The sequence below is a fragment of the Amorphotheca resinae genome (assembly GCF_003019875.1).
Source record: "Amorphotheca resinae ATCC 22711 unplaced genomic scaffold M430scaffold_2, whole genome shotgun sequence".
Taxonomy (NCBI): Eukaryota; Fungi; Ascomycota; class Leotiomycetes; order Helotiales; family Amorphothecaceae; genus Amorphotheca; species Amorphotheca resinae.
The window spans coordinates 2,038,237-2,059,358 of NW_020194472.1; the positions used below are offsets into that span (position 1 = coordinate 2,038,237).

At 50.2% G+C, this 21,122-nt stretch overlaps 6 protein-coding genes across 6 annotated transcripts; 4 read left to right on the top strand and 2 right to left on the bottom strand.

Annotated features, from left to right (window-relative positions):
- Positions 1 to 1,164: 1,164 nt before the first annotated feature.
- Positions 1,165 to 1,689, top strand: M430DRAFT_204883 (hypothetical protein). Its single transcript, XM_024864309.1, has one exon. It carries the CDS (start codon positions 1,268 to 1,270, stop codon positions 1,565 to 1,567), a length of 300 nt encoding a protein of 99 aa, XP_024724246.1. The 5' UTR covers positions 1,165 to 1,267; the 3' UTR covers positions 1,568 to 1,689.
- A 122-nt stretch (positions 1,690 to 1,811) lies between these two features.
- M430DRAFT_16356 (hypothetical protein) lies at positions 1,812 to 4,126 on the bottom strand (the record flags this gene model as incomplete). The annotated part of the gene is made up of 7 exons (XM_024863450.1): positions 1,812 to 2,082; positions 2,147 to 2,589; positions 2,647 to 3,660; positions 3,712 to 3,799; positions 3,850 to 3,903; positions 3,956 to 3,973; positions 4,026 to 4,126. The coding sequence occupies 7 exons, from the start codon at positions 4,124 to 4,126 to the stop codon at positions 1,812 to 1,814; spliced, it is 1,989 nt and encodes a 662-aa protein (XP_024724247.1).
- A 420-nt stretch (positions 4,127 to 4,546) lies between these two features.
- M430DRAFT_115542 (hypothetical protein) lies at positions 4,547 to 14,878 on the top strand. The gene is made up of 4 exons (XM_024861594.1): positions 4,547 to 4,738; positions 4,792 to 4,827; positions 4,885 to 14,461; positions 14,513 to 14,878. Exons 1-4 carry the CDS (start codon positions 4,680 to 4,682, stop codon positions 14,645 to 14,647), a joined length of 9,807 nt encoding a protein of 3,268 aa, XP_024724248.1. The 5' UTR covers positions 4,547 to 4,679; the 3' UTR covers positions 14,648 to 14,878.
- Positions 14,879 to 15,403: 525 nt separating this feature from the next.
- M430DRAFT_134289 (hypothetical protein) lies at positions 15,404 to 18,451 on the top strand. The gene is made up of 4 exons (XM_024862340.1): positions 15,404 to 15,620; positions 15,769 to 16,501; positions 16,561 to 18,336; positions 18,393 to 18,451. The coding sequence occupies exons 1-4, from the start codon at positions 15,613 to 15,615 to the stop codon at positions 18,408 to 18,410; spliced, it is 2,535 nt and encodes an 844-aa protein (XP_024724249.1). The 5' UTR covers positions 15,404 to 15,612; the 3' UTR covers positions 18,411 to 18,451.
- A 378-nt stretch (positions 18,452 to 18,829) lies between these two features.
- Positions 18,830 to 19,834, bottom strand: M430DRAFT_205007 (hypothetical protein). The gene is made up of 2 exons (XM_024864310.1): positions 19,806 to 19,834; positions 18,830 to 19,730 (listed from the first exon to the last, which is right to left on the bottom strand). Exon 2 carries the CDS (start codon positions 19,513 to 19,515, stop codon positions 19,075 to 19,077), a length of 441 nt encoding a protein of 146 aa, XP_024724250.1. The 5' UTR covers positions 19,516 to 19,730; positions 19,806 to 19,834; the 3' UTR covers positions 18,830 to 19,074.
- A 296-nt stretch (positions 19,835 to 20,130) lies between these two features.
- M430DRAFT_115548 (hypothetical protein) lies at positions 20,131 to 20,920 on the top strand. Its single transcript, XM_024861595.1, has 2 exons — positions 20,131 to 20,280; positions 20,345 to 20,920. Exons 1-2 carry the CDS (start codon positions 20,186 to 20,188, stop codon positions 20,787 to 20,789), a joined length of 540 nt encoding a protein of 179 aa, XP_024724251.1. The 5' UTR covers positions 20,131 to 20,185; the 3' UTR covers positions 20,790 to 20,920.
- Positions 20,921 to 21,122: the final 202 nt, after the last annotated feature.

Genomic DNA, 21,122 nt, shown 5'->3' on the forward strand with positions numbered 1-21,122 from the left:
CGCTACAAATGTATTTTCCTTTGCTTTTCCGGTTGACTATCAGCCAGGATCGAATATATGGCATTGTGGAACTCCTGTTTTGTTTGGTGTCACTTGCAAGTAGCCCAACTTGAAGTGATTGTGCTCTGCCCCCGATGTATTGAGCCCATAGCAGCCTCGGGTCGGCAGGACACGTCCAGGGACGTATGATATGCAGAGAGGTTTGCGCCGCCTCGGAATCCAGGGGCGATCTCTAGGAACAGAAGCAGTACCTATGAGCGGGTGTGGAAGCCTCTGGTCCCTGGGCAACGTGTCGGAACACTGCTGGTCAGGTCGTTCGAGACGTTGAGAAGTGGCCTAGGCTGCCAACTCCTCCAATCCTCTTCGTGCAAACTGCAGTGCGGTTGAGATGCCCCTCGAAGGACCAGAGACTCCCGAGAACAACAGAATCGACGGTTCGCTGAACAGGTGTTGCATCGCGCACCAAGTTGTCGCGAGGTGAGGTTGAAATGGAGAGGGGACTTATTTTCGTCAAAGGAGTCTGGCCCCGGCAATGAGAGGGAATAGAGACGGGGATACCCCTGGGTCCCGCAGAAGGGAGAGATTGTGAAGACTTGTGGGAGATATCCGCTGGGGAGTAGCGCCGAGAGATGGTGATGAGGAGATGAGGATGATGATGATAAAGATGATGGAAAGAAGAAGAAGACGCTTGGTAGGGAGAGACAGAGGAGGAAAAGGAGAGAAGGGAGGGGGTAAGGGGGAATAGGGAGAGCAAGAGCAAGCCGCGATCAGGCCTGACAAGTCATGAGAGGTACATCGAGGTACATGCAGGTACTTATCAGCACCCGATCGGTCCATGGATGCCGCATGAAACAGCAGCGGGATGGGGCAGGTCTATAGACTCTATACAGCGGGAACTGAGCTGCGGACGTACTCGAGCCGCCTGTGGGAGCGTGATAATAAATGGTCGGGCTCTCCATCGACCAAAGGGGTTTGAGTGGAAGCTAACCAGATCCCTCGGGACCGCTCACCAACCTCTCTTGCTCTTGTATCTACCTACATATGATGTATTGACATATTGACTGACTCCCGCACATGGATATTAAAGGTACACGTAGGTACACATCGGTACCTACCTATTCTATATATCTACATGTAGGCACCTGATACATCTATACCCACGTTATCCCTATCCACACCTCCTTACCCTTACCCTCCTCCACCTTATATAAACCCCCTTTCGCTCGCCTTGACCATCCCGAGCCTCTTCCCCCCCCGCCGTATCACCATGTCGCTCCGTGTACCCCCTTCGCATCCGGCCCTGTCCTATCGGGAGGCTCGTCCCTGCAGCCGGCTCTGCCTGACTACGCCCGATCCAGCCCCTAGCGCCTCTCCGGGAGCGTCTTCCGCTGCACCGAATCGAGCACCCTGCAGCCTGACTCGCAGCCATATTCGTTCATGTGACTTGCGCGGCGGCCTGCTATGCCTGAGGCGCCTGAGGCGTGGTTGGTTACACACAGCCCTACCTGCCTTGTTCTGGAGGCGAGAATATCTCCTCTTATTATATTGCCTACCTAAGGTACCTTAGGTGAGGTAAGGTACCTAGGTAAGAACCTAGACAAGGTAGCTACTCCGTACGTGAAGAAGCGAAATCTCTATGCATTCATCAAGCCCAAGCCCAAGCAAGCCCCAAGGAAGAACTATAATAACACCCAACCCCAACGCCCTCGCCATGCATTCTTCCCCATAGCCCCCCCCTCCCCAAACATCGGGCTCTAAAGAAGGGTAAGAAGGGTATCTGCTGTCATGTAGTGTTTGTACTGTATATCAAATCAAGGGTGCTCTCTTGCCTGCGTCGAAGCCTCGCCCCAAACATTCTCAAACGCCTCGCCGTCCAGGCCATACTTCGGTTGGAGCACCACCGCCGGCTCTCGTGCTTCATTCCACTGCCGTGACTCTTCAGAGTCATCAGCGCTGTGCCTCTCTTCAACATCCTGCCCCTCCTCAACCCCCTCGTCCTCCTTGGGATCAACAGCCGCAACATCATCCGTCGGCTCATAACCCTCCCGGATGTCTTCGCCAGTGCCCTTCCCGTACGTTCGCCTGTCAACATGGTTAGCCTCCTTTCTCTCTTTCTTTCCAAATTTGCTGCCGCGGGGTGACGCACACAAAACGCTTCTGCTCCGTCTCATTCCAGCCCGCACTGCCTTCCTTTCTGGCCCGGATCCTCTCGATATCCTCTGCCATCGTGTCTTCAACCACGAGGTCCACAAGCTGGCTGCGGTCGGATTTCGCTGAGCTCGATTCTGAAGAGTGGTGCCGCAGCATGCCTTTCAACATCGGCGCCCGCCCTTCCTCGCCATCCGATTTATCGGCTTGCTTGCCCTTAGAACTACTGTGCCTCTTGGCTTGGGAAGAGCTCTTTTTATGTTTGCTCTGGCTCTTCGTTCTAGTCACCTCTTCAACGATCTCTCTTATGTTGCCTTCTCGTCTGATGGCATTGTCTTGGGTTGGCTGCAGCAGATTGCGATTGGCTGAGGTGGTGACTAGACCAGGCTGTCCGGTGAGCCACCTTTCTCGAAGTGCTTCGTGGGCAGTGATCACCGGGTACTGTACAGGTCAGGGGGAATGCTATGGATGCCTTTTTATTCGGGAGGGATAGCTTACATTCCAGTCGCCGAACTCTAGCTCTCGGGCCCTTTGGTATAGATCTTCCTCATCCGGATCAAGAACTGGCTCATCGATGCATCCATTTCCATACCTTGTATATTGATCATCGTTCTGTTGGAATTTGGATCCCCGACTAGGTCCACCAAGAAGTGGGGTTCGCGAGGTTGCCTCACCAGGCCGGGGAATCCAGTACTTGCCCTTCCCTCCGCGTTCATATCTCATACCTTCCATCATTCTCGCAACCCGCGAGGAGGACCCCTCATGTGCCAGGATATTATCACCTGAATCGAAGAGGCGGTATTCGTACTTGTTACCGCTGAAAGTCTCCTTAGTGTCCTCGATGAGGTCTCGGACTCCAAATGCGTCTCGGATTGCGTATAAAACGGGCATTCTTGCTGCAGAGATAGTGACATCTGCATAGTCATGCCAGGAGAACGCATACCAATGAGCAACAGCAAACATAGGCATCTCGATACAGATCAACGCATCCTGAATAGCTGCAGCAAGATTGTCTGGAGTATAGCCTTCAACGTCGTCGGGGATAGCACCTAACCAGACCAGGATAGATAGAAAAAACCCTTGCCAGTACGAAGCAAAAATTATGAGCTTGATACAAAGAAACTTGGGGACGGGCCGGAAAGGCCGAAGGTCTTTCGCCATGCAAACCCAGAATAATCCGAGAGAGTACAGACTGACAGTAACGCTGATGTTATATGCGATTCCACTCCAAAGGTATCCCGATGTTAAGCCGAGATATCCCTCCTGGTACGTTCCAGTGGACTTCATGATGATAGCTGCAAGACCAAGAACGGGTTTCAACCAGGCATATTGTAGGATCCCGCGCTTTATGGCCAAGAACGTATGGGGATCCGAGATATCGACGGTTGGAAGGCAGTGGTTCAGGGGCCATAGGTGGTGCACCGGCTCGCGTCCATGCATCATGATTATCAAAGCTCGTTCCCCGCCCAGAAAGTTGATCAAGAGCTGGAAGAAGGTATATATCGTGAAAGCCTAACCAAGTCAACCTCCAGCCTGGCGCATTTGAATTGGAATTTGTGAGACCTCATAAATATCACGGATAGGATCGACAAACATCGCAACCTTCAATGAGACGATGCTGGACCATGATGATATCGAGTATATCGGTACCCTGAACCTGGTCAACAGATGGTTGGAAATGGATAGGCCGCAGATACATACATGAGCAAGATTCGAATGACATATCGTTGGAGGAGTGGCTTGCGGTAGTTTTTGCTGAGATCTCATCAGTTAAGGGGTTCCGACGCAAGGGGACCATGAAGCGTACGTTTGGAGCCATACTGAACTATTGATCAAGACGTTAGTAGAGTTAGAAGCCAAGAAAGTGAGTAGCTTACACAATGGACAATAACGATGCTACCAAAGAAGCAACTCCAGCCACAATAATAGTAGCATGAGTCAATTTCTGCCCCGTTCCCCCCGAGATGCCCCCCGCCATAGTCGCGGCAAGTTGAGGATCCGACGCCTTCGAGATAGGGGAGAAGAATGCCAAGTTGCGTTGGGAAGAGTTCGCTTTTAAGCAGTGGACGACACGAGGTTTGACATCGTCCACAACCCCTGGCTTCAAAAAGCAAATCAAGAGGTTAGTTGTTCAGTGCAACGACCTTTATATTGCGTAGCATTAAATCACAAGGCACGTTCCAATATACTCCATACTGGCGAAGGCGGTATGCAGCACGGCAGAACAATCACCGAGTGAGGCATACCGCCCGAAGGAGTTAGTCCGATAACGACGATCACAAGCACCTGCAATCAAGCAGCACGCAGGCCATAAACATATCCTCTGTCGACAACGAATCCTGGAGAGAACGATTGAGTCCAGTGGGCATTCCTTGGAGCCCTGTTGATTTCCGATAATCGTCTCGGTCGCTCCAGGGGATCCACCCGGCTTCTATCCAGCCTCGCCGCATGGCAAGTTGGAGCATGGAGACCAGGAACTTGCCAACATGAGCAACGACGTCCCATAAACAGCAGAACTGTTTGGCCAGAAGATGTCGAGCAGTGGGGGATTGACGGCAGCCCCTCTGCGACCAGACTTGGGCTTTAATTGGTCAGGCCTTTCTTGCAGAGAGTGAGACGTGATCCCGCTAATACTTGCTTCAGGGTCTTCCTGGTTGAGTTACTGGTCTGCGGGGTGTTGTAAGTACTCTGTAGAATATCGCGGAGAGTATCAATCCTTTACTAATAATACCCCAGAACGCTCTTCTTTGTTTTCTACTTCAATCGGGTTTTTGCGACTCTCGTATCGTACGGCCTTCGCGCATGGACGTGGCACAAATATCGAGTCTACATAGACATCCAAGCCTTACAGATCTCTCTTTTAGGGGGGCGAATCTTTTTCAAGGGCTTTAGATACCATGGGAATAACGAGACCATTCTGATTCATAGTGGCTTCGTTACGTGGGCTTACTGGCTCAGAAATGTCAGAAAGTTGGATCTTGGACAGACTCAAGAGGGGGGGACGAAGCGTGTACCGTCAAACTCTGAGAAGGATGGCGAGCAATGCTCTAACAAGACAGTCAATAAAGACGAAGAAGGGGGCGCACCAAGTCCTATCAAACTTCCTTGCCGCCTCAGAGTTTCTGTGAAAGGCGTGGAGTGGTTCGTCTACAATAGGAGCGCAGCCTACGACGCCATTGTTGCGAGCATGACACAACAGGATAATGAGTCCATGGAGAATATACCGGAAATGCGACAAGAGAACGTGGGGTCGGAAAGCACAATTAGGAGACGAGGAGGTAGACCAGCTGAATGGGATAATGTAGATGGTTCATCGAAGGATTCATCTTTTGATCTCAGGAAGGACAATTCACCCCTGACCGACAAGAGCACGTTAGGTTTGAACACTGCCGAGGAACAACTCCCAAGGTCGTCGACCTCTCAAACGGAAGCAAGCGAGAACGACGAACTGCCTCAGACAAACCAAGCACGCGCCTTGATTCTCCGATTTCTTCCGGTTCATATCGAGTGCTTCAAAGCTGCAGTCGTTATGGGAAACGAAAACACCAAAAGCGTGCTCATTACAAAAGTAGACAAGGCCACTGGAGAGATCGATGCTACGAAATCAACAACCCTGGACCAGTACAAACAGCTCATCAGTTTCAAATTTGAGCACCCTGTTATTCAGATGAAGCCCAATGATGACTACAAGGAAGATCAAGCAGCAACAGCCGTTCGAATCAAGCGCAAAACGGCTGATCAGACTGAGCTCAAAGATAAAGACCATCATATCCATAGTCATTCCTTCCTGTACCGACAACGCCGTAAGTTGTTGCATAAACTCAAGCACCTCGTGCCTGCTCTCCGTGGTTCCGTGGAATCTCTCTCGTCCAGCGTCAATGTAGGGCTAGATACGCCGGCGCAAAACGGACCAGGCTCGAACAATTGGCAGGGACTTTCACGATACCTTGATGAGAGTGAGCAAGATGACAAGGCTAGATGGTCTACCATTGAGTATGCGACGGTCTCTACTATCGTCGATAGTCCTGAGGCTACAATGAATTTTTATTGGGATGTCGTAGGCCCCGTTCCTGATAGAAGAGACCTATCGGATGTGAAATCTGGAGACGAGACTGCAAATATCAACGGAGATTTGCCCCCTGAATGGGGAATTGACCTTTCATTCAAGGGTGCACTTATCAATTATGGCCCTTGGGCTGATAGGCAGCGTGCTGATATACAGCGAGTTTTCTTTCCAAGCCTCTGCAAGGATGCAGTCCCAAGCAAAAAGCTTATGCCTGGCCAACTTAGGGTACCTACGGAGTTCAAGTTATACATTGAATTCGTCGATGAGACCGTTCTTCGCGTTCCCATCAGGGAAGAGTCAAAGAACTGGAAGTGGACAAAACATACGGATGCTTTTGGCGCAAGGCAAGGACAGGAGAAACGAAATAGAAACAAGAACCGGAAGAGAGAAGCCGACAAGGGCAATCCGGGACCAGAAATTCGGCCGTTTGGCTGGCTGGATATCAAAGTTGCGTCAAATGCAACTCTGAGGTATACCATGGACATGGTTGCTGGACCTTCCGGATTCTCGAACATGCTGGAGCTTGACTTACCTAGCTTGGAGATCACTACGAGCGTGAACCATGGATTACTCTGGAGGTCTGTCGGCAACCGCATCTCTTGTGACCTAGCGAATCCGTTACAGTGGAACGGTTACCATTCTTGGACTTTTGATATAAAGAGCAGTGGACTCGAACTCTTCATCTTGCGGGAGCATGTGTTTCTACTAATAGATCTTGTTGATGACTGGGCTAGTGGACCCCCGCCGGAATACTTGACGTTCACTCCATTTCGGTACCTAGTGAACCTGCACCTTATTGACTTTAAGATATATCTTAATGTCAACGATTCGAATATCATCAACAACCCATCAGATCTTGATGATAATACTTTTATCATAATTTTCGGCTCCGCACTGAACGCCGATATCTGCATACCGCTGGATAAGTACCGTCCATATCGCAATGACATATCATTCAATGTTCACATGAAGCATGGCGGCTTGGATCTTCATGTGCCACCGTGGAATACCCAAGCAACATTCTTGAGTTCTACAGAGCTGGCGCAGTTGAAATCCCTTGCAATTCAGGGCACATATCAGTATTGCTCCACTACTTCAACTAGTAACACCGACACGCTACTGCTCGATATACGTGGCCATGCACCAACTGCTCAGTTTTATGGTTTCTTCGTTCGATACTTCCTTAAAGTCAAGGACAACTATTTCGGCGAGGATGTTCATTTTAAGACGCTCGAAGAATACCAAGATGTTCTGCGGGCAATGCCTGGCCAAGATGTCGAAATTTCCCACACTCAACCGCTCAAGACTTCCAACGACCTGGATGTTATATTGAGTGTGAGTGCCGATGAATCTAGTGTCATTCTTCCCACCAATCTCTACTCTGCCAAGAATCACATATCCATTGACATCGGGACCCTTGCTGCCGACCTAAGGTTCACAAACTACTATATGGACATTGAAGTTGTGTTGAGCACGTTGGCCTTCGCCCAGGGCAACGAAGATGATGGTACGGCAACTCCAAACAGTGCCACTTCTAGCACGCAGTTATTTGTAGATGGAATAAATGTGACAGGGAACCGCCTTTTTGGGTTGCCTCCTACAGAACCAACTTATGTTTGCAATTGGGATTTCGCAGTTGGCGCGATAACTGGCGAGTGCACCACGGATTTCTTTAGTCGATTAGCTCGTGGCGCCAGAGCCTTTCTTTTTTCCTTTGACGACGACGAGAACGCCTTACCTTTGATTTCGGAAGCGGTTCTGCACGATATAACGTTCCTTCGGGCATGGGTAGACTCTATCCGAATATGGCTACATGTGGAGGATGCGGCGTTCCTTTTATCCACGGGCAAAATATCAATGAATTTCAACGACTGGGCTGGTTCGCATTATTCGAAGAAACTCCGTCTCCAAATTCCGGATCTACACCTGAGTTGTGTCGATGCAGAATCAGCATCGAGGCACAGGTCCCGAGCCCAACACCCGGTCGAAACTCATGCTGCCATTGAAACAACATTGTCACTTGTCATGATTCAGAAAAACCTCAAGTTTGCGGAAAACCGACAACTTCAGCAAGAGCATGTGAAACGACATGATCAACGTACACACAGAGCCGATTTCTTGCTACACCAGGAACTGCTTGATGACTCAATGTTGATTCCCGTCGACCCACCGGCTATGTGTGTTCCGCCATTGCCTCCTCCTGTGTTCCACGATGGTAGTGTCGACAGTGCATCTATGGCTTCCAAGAAATCTTCCGTGCGTCGTGGGCACCAGTCTGTAACTCGCAAAAGCTCCTTTTTATCAATCTCAAGCTCAAGTCAGAGGAGCGACAGGAGCGTTCTACGTCCCCAGAGCTCGCTCTTTGCCAGAGAACCATTGCTTGGCGATTCTCGCTCGCGCAGTTTGGTAACTGGTACTGGATCCGGACCTCCAATACGTCTGAGAGACGCTTCTACCTCAACGGGTCGTCAGTCATCGTTCTATAGCGCTGTTGGCGACCACAGAAGTCTACAACCCACGAATATTATATTTTCAAGCCCATTCCTCCCGCCTTATTTCCCTCTAGAATCCGTTGAGCCGGATACCAAAGATCTTCCGCCCGTCTCTTTGGACCAAGAAGACGCAGCTAGTGTCCGAGCCAGCCAGCTGGAGTTGGAAGATGTCAATCCAGACAATGTGGGCGAGGATACTACGCAAACTAGTTTTATTGTTGAGTTGTCTTCGGGCATCAGGGGGGTTTGCAATCCAAAAGCCGTCCACGCAGTTGCGGGACTCCTGACCGCCATGCAAGCCGTGGATCCAGTCGATATCCTGGATGAACTTCAAATTGACTCCATGAATGAACTCTTCGATTTGAACAAACATAAAATAAGGAGCGGCAAGATACTAGACTTCAGTCTGCGGACACCTGGGATCAGCCTGCGCTTCTTGAATTCGACTGCCTCCGAGTCCTCCAGAAACCCTCGCGACGAGACGCATGACCAATATGACCTATCAATGTCAGGGCTTGCTGTCACTTATAGATCCAAGATTTTAGCAATGGATGAAGGAGCCCCAGAAGATGCACGGGACTCGTCTGTTCTACACTTTTCACTGGTATCAGCAGGACTTGCTGCCAAGGAACGGTTTAGTAACCTGACTGACCCTCAGGCTGCGGTAAACGGTGTTGTCGAGGATGTCATCTTTTGGACAGCTTCGGGCGAGGATACTTCAATGAGTGTAGTCTTCAGGCTCGTTGAACTTATGACTTCAAGTGGTAAAGTTGAATACCTAGCCTCGCTCGTGCATCGGACAAATATGCTCATCAATAATCTGAGAGAGACATTCATTTCACGTATCAACCAGCAAAAGTCTCGCGTCAGGCTCTTCGCATACCTTGTGGCAACAGCTGGACAAGAGGCAACCGACCCCCTCTTCTTGACAAGGCCATCATATGTGCTCCGCTCGGCTCCTGACCATTTACGAACTAGCGATTCATGGAAGATCGTTACGCGTCTGCATCATATGTACACTAGCCTGGATCCTGCAACTCAACAAGACATAGCAATGCGTTGTCTGCGGAACTCGGAGCCTATTCCCGAAAACTCTCAGCAGCGTGTCCTTGCAGTCTTTGAACAATGGAGGAACTGGGATTTGAATAACATCAACTCTTGTCTTGTGATATCGAAGATATATAAGTCGGCAGATCAACCCGAAGTAGGGATTCCTCAAAAATCCCGGCCTATGAAACTATCGTTCAGAACAGAGCTAGTCCGACTCATATTGGACCCCGGCCCGAAGCAGAATGAGGTGTCACTCTCTGCAGTCACGACCATGTTCGAAAATAAGGAGATCAGCCAACGAGGCGACGAGCTTTCTCCGACGAAATTGCCACCTATACAGAACACAGTTGTGCAGGTTTTCTGCGCCGACATTTCCATGAACCTGAACTGGGAGTTATGCGAGCTGGCAGATGACATTTTGAAGCTTTATCATGAAAGCGAACCGCCCCAAGAGTCTTCTGTCAGCGACTCTCTTGCTTCTACTCATGATACCGCTTCCAACACGAAGCGCAATCTACACGTTGTCGTCGCAACTAAGAGAGGCTCCATCTCCATAGAGACTATCAATATCAAAGCCGTGTCTATCAGCAAGGGCCTGACGGCTTCCTTTGTAATGAGCAACGAGGTAGAAGGAAGCACTGAACTTATCGGAAATCTAATGATTGCTGCTGAGGCGGCCACATCCAGAGTTTGGAGTCATTCGCAAGAACTGGCAACTTCCCAATTGCGCCATCCAAGCGTTTACGGTTCCTATGAGGAACAGATCTCTGGTGACAAACCCAACAACGTCGTCAAACTTGCAGGAAACTGCCAAGAATTGACATACATTGTTCGACAAGATATTCTGGCTTTGATCGAGGTCCTGGATCTTATTGTCGGAGATGAAGTTGCTCAAATCTATCTCTTAAAGGAGAGCAAGCCTGCAGCGACCTCTCCTATAACGCGGCAGCCGTCTGGTTCTGCTCGTCCGCCGCTCCCGATAAGCAGAGTCAATATTACCCTCTTCTTGGACAAGTATGATATCAGTATACCGCTTCTGCAATCTTTAACTTACCACGTGTCGGGTGTCGTGGCGAGAACTTCCGTCGCAGCGCAACTGGAATCAGAAGTGATTTTTGATTTCGACATCAAAGAACATTTCCACGACATACAAACCCTTGTCACCAATAAGACTGAGAGCATATCACTCCTACAGATGCCTCCCATAAATGGTCGTATCACTACTCGTATGTCAGAGGAAGAGAATCTCCTTTCTGTTTACGCTTCTGTGGAGCCAATTGAGCTCGACGCTGCCGCCATTCACAGCATCATGACAGCACTCAATAGGCCCGAGATCTCGAGTGTTCTGGCCGACATAAAGGAAGACGCCAAAGCGGTCCAGGCTCACATAGAGGAAATATTCGGTCGGCATCAGAAGCGAGCGGTCAAGAAGTCTCCACGTGAAAGCAAACCATTAATATACGATGCCCATCTAACACTGGCTGGCTTTGATGTCTTCGCGAATGCCCAGGGAACGAGTGGTGGCCACAATGCGGCGAGACTGGATTTCCATCTTGGATGCGTACAGGTGATCCTCTCTAATCGACTGGAGCGAGAAGGCCCAGCTCTCGTATTCCCAGAACTCCGAATAGGACTACGCCGCATCATGATTGAGATGTCCCGTTGGAACAATAATGCCATGGAACCTTGCGGCAACCTTGCTTTCGTGGCTTTCCTAAATGCAACATCTAAAAAGAATGATTTAGGAGAAGAAGTCAGGTCATACCACCTACGGAGTGATGCTTTGGAGATAAATTTGCTTGCGGAAACAGCATCATCGGTTGTGGACATAATGGGTCACTTGCAGGACAAGATCAAAGACCTAGACTTGACCCGAGAGAGGAAGTACTTCCGTAAACTGCGCAAGCCGAAGCCACGTATCTCAATCAACGAGGAACAACAGCCAGACACTGTGGAGGGCGTCCAGAGCTCAGCCGCGATGTTCGCTTCCATGTACTCCCTTGAGTTGTTGAACATCCAGGTCAGCTGGCTAGTTGGAAAACAAAAGACACAAGAAACCGACCATTCTCCAGTGCAAGAGATGGAGAATCTGGTCCTTTCGCTGAAACGCATCGATCTGTCAACAAAAAAAGAAAACTCTGCTAGATTGACCATAGAGGATCTCCAGCTGCAAATGGTTCCAGAATCTCATGATAAGAGCCAAAGATCCCTCAATTCAGCCCTGTTACCAGAGGTCATTTTCAACGTTGGCTACGTCTCGACAGGAGACGCTCGTCGATTAGCATTCCAGGCGGCTGGGAAATCTCTTGACCTTCGCCTGACGTCTCAGTTCATCATACCTGCTTCACAACTGCACAAGTCGATTAGCTCTGCTGCTGATAAAGTTGGCGCTGCATCGGCGTCATGGACCACTACAACCTCGAATACTCCCGTAGAGAGCTCTGGCTCCAGGCGACAGCCATTCTTCGGGACGAAGCGCATGGAATCCCTACTCGTCGATGCAGACTTTGCTGGTGCCGTTGTGTATCTCTCAGGCAAGAAAACCTCGGATATACCTCGAGTGAAAGGTAGCAGGATACCACAGACTGGGAGATATGGGCAATTCACGCACTCCGATGCCAGTAGCAACACGGTATTACGTACTCCAGGACTTGCGTGGAAAGTCGAATACAAAGACAGTGGTCTCGACGAACCATCACTGAACGCCGAAGTGAAAGTGGATGCATCGTCTAACATTCTGTATCCTGCGGTGGTTCCACTTATCCTGGAGATCACATCAACCGTAAAGGAGGTCGTCAGCGACAATGATAAAATGAAGAAACCTCCTCTGCAAAGAAAAGTTTCGCCGCAGAAGTCTAAGAACGGGGATGAGGAAAACATTCTGACCGCGGATCCTAGTGCCGTCCTTGGCCGGACAAAACTCAATCTCGGAGTTCGTATATGCAGGCAAGAGTTCAGTCTTAGCTGTCAGCCTATCGCCCGCGTCGCTGCAACAGCTCGATTTGATGACATATACCTCACAGCCAACACTGTCAGATCAATCGAGAATGGCCATTTCTTTGCCGTCTCAGCTGCGATTACGCGCCTACGGGCATCTGTGCAGCATGTTTACTCCAGAGAATCAACCGGCAGCTTTGACGTGGATACTGTGTTCTTGTCTTTGATGAACAGCAAGCATGTCAGTGGCACGAGTGGCTTGTCTGCAATTCTAAAGATCAGCCCTATGAAGGTTTTAGTGAACGCCAAGCAACTTCAAGACTTTCTGCTCTTTAGGGAGATCTGGGTTCCTATTGAAATACGTCAAAGTGCTTCAACACCATCGCCGACGACGTCAACAATGCAGTCTCAAACTTTTCTTGTCCAAAGATATCAGCAAGTGGCGGCTACTGGTGCTTTCCCCTGGAATGCAACTGTATCAATAGCGGAATTGGAGGTACAGTTAGATTTCGGTCAAGCCATTGGAAAATCCGCATTCATGATCTCCAAGTTCTGGATTTCATCTAAGAAGAATTCAGACTGGGAGCAGAATCTATGCATGGGGTTTGATAAGATTGGCGTTGACAGTACTGGAAGAATGAGTGGATTTGTTGCTCTACAGGACTTCAGGATACGTACCTCGATCCAGTGGCCTGCACGCGAAATGGCTCTAAATCAAACACCTCTTGTCCAGGGGTCAGTGGGATTCAGTCAACTGCGGGTCAAGGCAGCATTTGACTATCAAGCTTTCCTCGTTGCTGATATCACTTCCTTCGAGTTCCTGATGTATAATGTGCGGAACGGCCCTCATGCCAGAGGCGACCGTTTGGTCGCTATTCTGGACGGTGAAGCTGTACAGGTTTTCTGCACTACCACAACGGCATCCCAAGCAATTGCGTTATATCAGGCCTTCCTGCGTCTCGCTCAGGAAAAGAAGGCGAGTTACGAAGCATCACTGACAGAGATTGAGAAATTCATGAAGCGTAAATCTACGCTCTCACATCCCGTACCATCGCCTTCTCCCCCAAAGAGCCAAGTGTCGACCACCGAAGAGGAGAAAACGCCCAAGTCTCCGATATCACTCCACAGCGACGTGATTGTGACATTGAAAGCCGTCAACATGGGGGCCTTCCCTAATACCTTTTCTGATCATCAGGTCTTCAAGATCGAGGCGCTCGATGCACAGGCACGCTTTGCTGTGACGATGGACGCTGGCAAACTCCACAGCATTTTAGGTCTCACTCTGGGGCAACTACGTATCGGGCTCGCCGGCGTCAAAAGAGTAGAAATTCCCAAGTCTGTCGGCGACATATCAGTCGAGGATGTTGTCAGCAGTGCGACGGGTTCCCGTGGCGGAACGATTTTGAAGGTCCCCAAGGTCGAAGCTTCGATGCAGACCTGGCATGTTCCGAGTTCTAACCACATTGATTACATTTTCAAGAGCTCTTTCGAAGGCAAGGTTGAGGTTGGATGGAATTATTCTCGAATAAGTTATATCCGCAGTATGTGGGCTTCTCACTCGAAAGCACTTGCGCAGAGACTTGGGAAGCCTCTCCCTCCATCTGCAGTAAAAATTACAGGTGTGCCGGATGAGGAGGCTGTGGAGAGGAAGGAGGGGGAGCAACAGAAGATAACGGCCGAGGTTAACGTGCCTCAGTCCAAGTACGATTACACGGCTCTCGAGCCTCCTATTATTGAAACACCGCAGTTGAGGGACATGGGCGAAGCTGTAAGTGGCTGGATTTCCATCCCGGTTGGATTATAGCTAACCTTTGACCAGACGCCACCACTCGAATGGATAGGATTAAACCGCGACAAGCTCCCGAACCTGACGCATCAAATTGTGATCGTGACGTTGCTAGAGCTGGCAAGCGAGGTGGAGGACGCCTATTCGAAGATCCTAGGTTCTTCGTGATGTGAGTTTCTTTGTTCTTGGTGAATATGGGATGGCGTGTTTATTCGGCGTATTTTTTTGGCGTCAGCATCAGCATCAGCATCAGCACCGGCATCAGCATAGCGAAGGAGTTGAAAAGGAGTTGAGAGACATGGCTAAAAGGAACCAAGGCTTGGGGCGGTAACGGTAAAAGATGTATTTTTATTGTAAATTCTATAGATGACCGGATTAATAATGACTCGTCATGGCTCGAAACTGTCTGTCTTAATTGTGGCGGACGAGTAAAGCTTTGCAAACATCAGAGACGATCTAGGACTGTACAGTATTGATGATTACTATACTCTACCGAGAAGAGAGAATATCGGGGTGTCAACAGAGCCCCAGGCATGGTTATCTCCATATGGATTTAAGAGATCTCCAGCACTGTAGATCGTCATTGTTGTGACCGCGACTCTACAACTCTGTGGCTATGACTGTGACTGTGACTGTGATGGTAACTGTAACTGTGGTTGTCGCTGTGGTTGCGGTTGTGGCTACCAATGGCTGGTCCAATGGCTGGCCGAATGACTGGACCGTGACTCGGATTCTGTTTGGCCCTTCCGGTTCTCTGAATGGTCGATTAGGGCTAGGGCTGGATAAGAAGGAAGGAGGGGCATTTGATACCTGAGGCCGCAACGACGAGGAATTCAACTACCCTCGCTCCCCGCCCCACCGCGAGACGACTTCAAGTTTTCTTCGATTACATATCGATCCCCCTCCCTCCACCTCCACCTCCCCTCCTCATTCATCCTCCTCCCATCGAAAGCATCCAACCTTTCGCTGCGCATCTCTATCTTGTCTGTCGTGGTTCGTCCAAGACAGCTCTAGATAGACTGGTACTCAGGTGGAATATCACCCCACCCTCGAGTCTGATCAGTACGCTGCGGCGTTACCTAACAACAAGAAAAAACTTCAGTTAATCAGCTTTTTGAAGCAACACCGCCACCATGGTCAAGTAAGTACAGTTCGAGTCCCATCAAACGTGCGTGGAACAGGTTCTCGCGAGGCCTCTGTAGTGTTCAAGATGAAGCTACATGCGCGAGGGCATCATCCTCCAGAGATAAAGACGGTGAACGTTTGCTTACAAATTGTCTGAATTACAGCTTCACAGTCGAAGAGGTCCGCGCCTTGATGGACAAGGCTACGAACGTTCGTAACATGTCCGTCATTGCTCACGTCGACCACGGAAAGTCTACTCTTACCGATTCCCTTCTCTCAAAAGCCGGTATCATCTCTGCCGCAAAGGCCGGTGATGCTCGCGCAACCGATACCCGTGCAGATGAGCAGGAACGTGGTATTACGATCAAGTCCACTGCTATCTCCCTGTACGGAAACCTGCCAGATGATGAGGATCTCAAGGACATTGTTGGCCAGAAGACCGACGGACGTGATTTCTTGATCAACTTGATCGACTCTCCTGGTCACGTTGATTTCTCCTCTGAAGTCACTGCTGCTCTCCGTGTCACTGATGGTGCCCTTGTTGTCGTCGACACTATTGAGGGTGTCTGTGTGCAAACTGAGACTGTGCTCCGTCAAGCTCTTGGTGAGCGTATTAAGCCCGTTGTTATCATTAACAAGGTCGACCGTGCCCTTCTTGAGCTCCAGGTCTCCAAGGAAGATCTCTACCAGTCTTTCTCAAGAACCATCGAGTCCGTCAACGTCGTTATCTCCACCTACTTCGACAAGACTCTGGGTGATGTCCAGGTTTACCCATACAAGGGCACCGTCGCTTTCGGTTCCGGTCTCCACGGATGGGCTTTCACTGTCAGACAATTCGCTCAACGATATGCCAAGAAGTTTGGTGTTGACAGAAATAAGATGATGGAGCGTCTCTGGGTAAGTTCGGCTCAAAGAGTAGTACCCTTGCATTTCAGTGCTAATCTAATCCTGCACAGGGCGACAACTACTTCAACCCTCACACCAAGAAGTGGACCAACAAGGGAACCCACGAGGGCAAGCCTCTCGAGCGTGCCTTCAACCAATTTATCCTCGACCCCATTTTCAGAATCTTCGCTGCTGTCATGAACTTCAAGAAGGATGAAATCCCAACCCTTCTCGAGAAGCTCAACATCAAGCTTGCCCCAGAAGACAGGGAGAAGGAGGGCAAGCAATTGCTTAAGGTTATCATGCGTACTTTCCTTCCTGCCGCTGACGCTCTTCTGGAGATGCTGATCTTGCACTTGCCATCCCCCGTCACTGCTCAGAGATATCGTGCTGAGACTCTCTACGAGGGTCCCCCTGATGACGAGGCCTGCATTGGTATCCGGGAGTGTGACCCCAAGGCTCCTCTCATGTTGTACGTCTCCAAGATGGTGCCAACCTCTGATAAGGGTCGTTTCTACGCTTTCGGTCGTGTCTTCGCTGGTACCGTCCGATCTGGTCTCAAGGTCCGCATCCAGGGCCCCAACTACACCCCTGGCAAGAAGGACGATCTCTTCATCAAGGCTATCCAGCGTACCGTTCTCATGATGGGTGGCAAGGTCGACCCAATCGATGATGTCCCAGCTGGTAACATTCTTGGATTGGTCGGTATTGATCAATTCTTGTTGAAGTCCGGTACCCTCACTACCAGTGAGACCGCCCACAACTTGAAGGTTATGAAGTTCTCCGTTTCGCCCGTTGTGCAACGATCCGTTGAGGTCAAGAACGCCCAAGATCTTCCCAAGCTCGTTGAAGGTCTCAAGCGTCTCTCAAAATCCGACCCTTGCGTGTTGACCTTCATCTCTGAGTCTGGTGAGCACGTCGTTGCTGGTGCCGGTGAGTTGCACTTGGAAATTTGCTTGAAGGATCTCGAGGAAGATCACGCTGGTGTTCCCCTCCGTATCTCCGACCCTGTCGTCTCTTACCGTGAGACTGTTACCGGAAAGTCAAGTATGACTGCCCTGTCGAAGTCGCCCAACAAGCACAACCGTCTGTACATGGTTGCCGAGCCTCTTGACGAGGAGGTTTCAAAGGAGATTGAGGCTGGCAAGATCGGTCCCCGTGATGATTTCAAGGCCCGTGCCCGTATCTTGGCTGACGAGCACGGATGGGATGTTACCGATGCCCGAAAGATTTGGTGCTTTGGTCCTGACACCAACGGTGCCAACTTGCTGGTTGACCAGACAAAGGCTGTTCAATACTTGAACGAAATCAAGGATTCCGTCGTCTCCGGTTTCCAGTGGGCTACAAGAGAAGGTCCAATTGCCGAAGAGCCAATGCGATCGATCAGATTCAACATCCTGGATGTTACCCTGCACGCTGATGCTATTCACCGTGGTGGTGGACAGGTCATCCCCACTGCCCGTCGTGTCTTGTACGCCGCTACCCTTCTCGCCGAGCCAGGTCTTCTCGAGCCTGTCTTCTTGGTCGAGATCCAAGTTCCCGAGAACGCCATGGGTGGTGTCTACGGTGTCCTTACCCGAAGAAGAGGTCACGTCTTCAACGAGGAGCAACGACCAGGAACTCCTCTCTTCACCATTAAGGCCTACCTCCCCGTCATGGAGTCCTTCGGTTTCAACGCTGATCTCCGCTCACATACCTCTGGCCAGGCCTTCCCACAATCCGTCTTCGACCACTGGCAGATTCTTCCCGGTGGATCACCAATTGACGGAACCTCGAAGGTCGGTCAAGTTGTGCAGGAGATGCGTAAGCGCAAGGGTCTCAAGGTTGAGGTTCCAGGTTACGAGAACGTAAGTCTTCCGGTCTATACGTCGGATTCCAATACTGAAATACTGACTATCTTTAGTACTATGACAAGCTGTAGATGCATCCTATCTTTATTGATAGATTTCCTCCTCAGCTCGGTACTGTATTGCGTATCTACAGTTAAGAGATTGTCATCAGTGCCTCCCACGACATCACGAACTTACGAAAAAAGTTCATCTCCGCATCGGTTTTGGTGGTCGACTTGGTACAGAAGCACGCTGGATGCTACGTGACGAACTCCGAACTATTTCCCTTCCTTCTGCTGTGTCCTGCGTCTCGGTTTTCATGTATGTAAACTGCATGGGAATTGAAATACTCCTAGAATGCGTCTAGTTATAACTACGTTGTGTGACATCGTTTCCTCTGCTATAAGTGACATGATTCAGATGCTCAAAGTCTCCAGTCCAGAAAATGTATAGTTTAAAGGATCAAATATGAAGTTGAGAGGGGGATCTTCTATCGCGCCTATTGGGGATTAATATCACTAATATGGCGATTCCGAGAGAGATTTGGAAATGGTTTCAACTTGTGCCCGTTTACAAGCTTCCACAGCAAGTGATCTTCTTGTAAAGTATACACAGTCCATCTTAGAAGTAGAAGCCGATTTCAGCCCATGCCCCTTAAACCATACCGTATGCGTCCTGGACAAACGCCGAGCTCCCAGGCACTGAACGCCATACCTAAAACTTCCCATTGCACCCAGGAGCCATTCAAGCTTAGCATTAACAGTCTTCTACCTTACTACCGCGCCTCTCAGCGTCGTGGTTCCGGCTTCGGCTCCTCGTCCGCTTCCGCCTAGGTCTAGGAGAGCGCTCCTCCTCCCCCTTACCTCTCGAACGTGATGGACTCTGACTCCGTCGCTTCTTGGTACTCGGCACCTGGGGCCTCTGCTTTTGGCGCCTGCCGCGGGATGACGTGCGTCCCGACCATGACTGCGATCTAGTCTTCTCCCCGGCTGTCACGGGATCTTCCTGAGAGGATATCTGAGATTGACTCACTGACCGGTGGCGTCTTCGGCCTCGAAATGCAGTGGAACCGCTGGACGGTGGTGGTGGTGGGGAGTTTACGGAACTGCGACGCCGCTTTCGTCCTCGTTGATGCTCCTCGTCCGGAACGTCGAGGAGGTGCGAGTCGCTGGGATGGCTGGCGATGAGGGGAGGCATATCCGAAACTGTGTTCAGTGCAATGGAGAGGATGATGGGCTAGGATGAGGGATCCTCGGGGCTCTGGGGTGAGATGAATACCATGAAGCTGACGGACCGTGTGCAGTGGTGGAGTGTGTTTTTTTGGAAGTTAGGTGAGGTGAGATGGAAGTGAAACGTGAGCGGGTTGGTGGTGCAGGAGGGAGACTTCCTCATAAATTATAGCATGCGGGTTACTAGGAGTTGCTCTGGTTAGCACTTTCCTTGGCTATTTATGGAGATAAACTGGTTTAATTTGAGAAGACTCGGACACTGGAAGTGTGAGGTTTCATAGGGTGCCCTTCTCACAACTCATCTGGTATGGATCATGAGATTGGATTCTGGAGACTAATCCAGGTGTCCAAGAGAAACAAACAATGTGACCTGGGGGAAACCATGGGGCAATAAACGCACCATAATGCTCCTCCCACTCTGTAAGCTCGGAAGCTCTCCAATTGTTTGGAACTTCTCCAGAAGATGAAGAGGCAGAGGTGCTGAGTGAAGTTGATGTTCAGCTGACGTAAAGTATAAGATGTCAGGAAGGCAGCTTTTGGCGAGGCAAGGCTTGCCTAGGTCCCTTACAAACAAATATTTCCGTAGAACCTCCATTGATCGAGCAACTCCAATTCCCTACGCTCGTTACCTTGCTACGATGTTCGCCCGGCCAATGATCAGAGCTTCAAGGCTCTGCTGTCGCTGCTATGCCACCGATACCACATCTGCTCCGCCTCTGCTCCTGAAGATCAGGCAAGATCCCTCTACAGTATCCTGCTTCCCTCTACAGAAGCTAATTGAATGCGCGCACCTACAGAAAGGACATGAAGACCGCCATGCAGAATAAAGACTCGAACCGCCTCTCCGTCCTACGCGCCCTCCTCGCGCAAACCCTCAACGCCTCTAAGACATCGACACCTATTAACACAGACATGCAGATGCTTGCTCTTCTCCGCAAATCCGCAAATGCCAGTCGAGCAGCGAGCGAAGAATTCAAGAATGCAGGCAGACAGGATCTGGCGGATAAGGAAGACTCACAACGCAAAATCATGGAAGAGTATGCAAGCAGTGTGCAGACGATGGGAGAAGATGAGATTCGCGCTAAGGTCCAGAGCGTTGTGGATGCTATGAAGAGCGAGGGCGCCAAGATGCAGATGGGCGAAGTGCTGAAGAAGGTCTTCTCTCCCGAGGTCCTGGGGGACAAGCCAGTGGAGAGGGCGGAGGTGGCAGTAATTGTCAAACAGTTATTAGCAAAGCCGTAAGCCAGGACAGGAGGAAGGTGAAGGTCGGCGATATTGGAGTTTTGAGCAAGTCACAACCTGTATCAACATGTATAAATACCTACCTACTCAGCTTCGGAGCTTAAACTGTTTCCGCTCCCCATGCTCCAGTCCATGAATCTTGCTGATCCTCTTTGATCTCCGTTTGTCACCCACATGTTTACAGGTAGCTCACACTTCAGCACCAATAATAGACACAGAGAGAGTCTATTTCTACCTTTTTGCAGTCGTGTTGACTAGGACTACTGCCCATCTCAGCCTTGTACAGCCTTTCACGTGATCGCCCGCGGCGGCGGTACGCGAGTGGTGTACAGT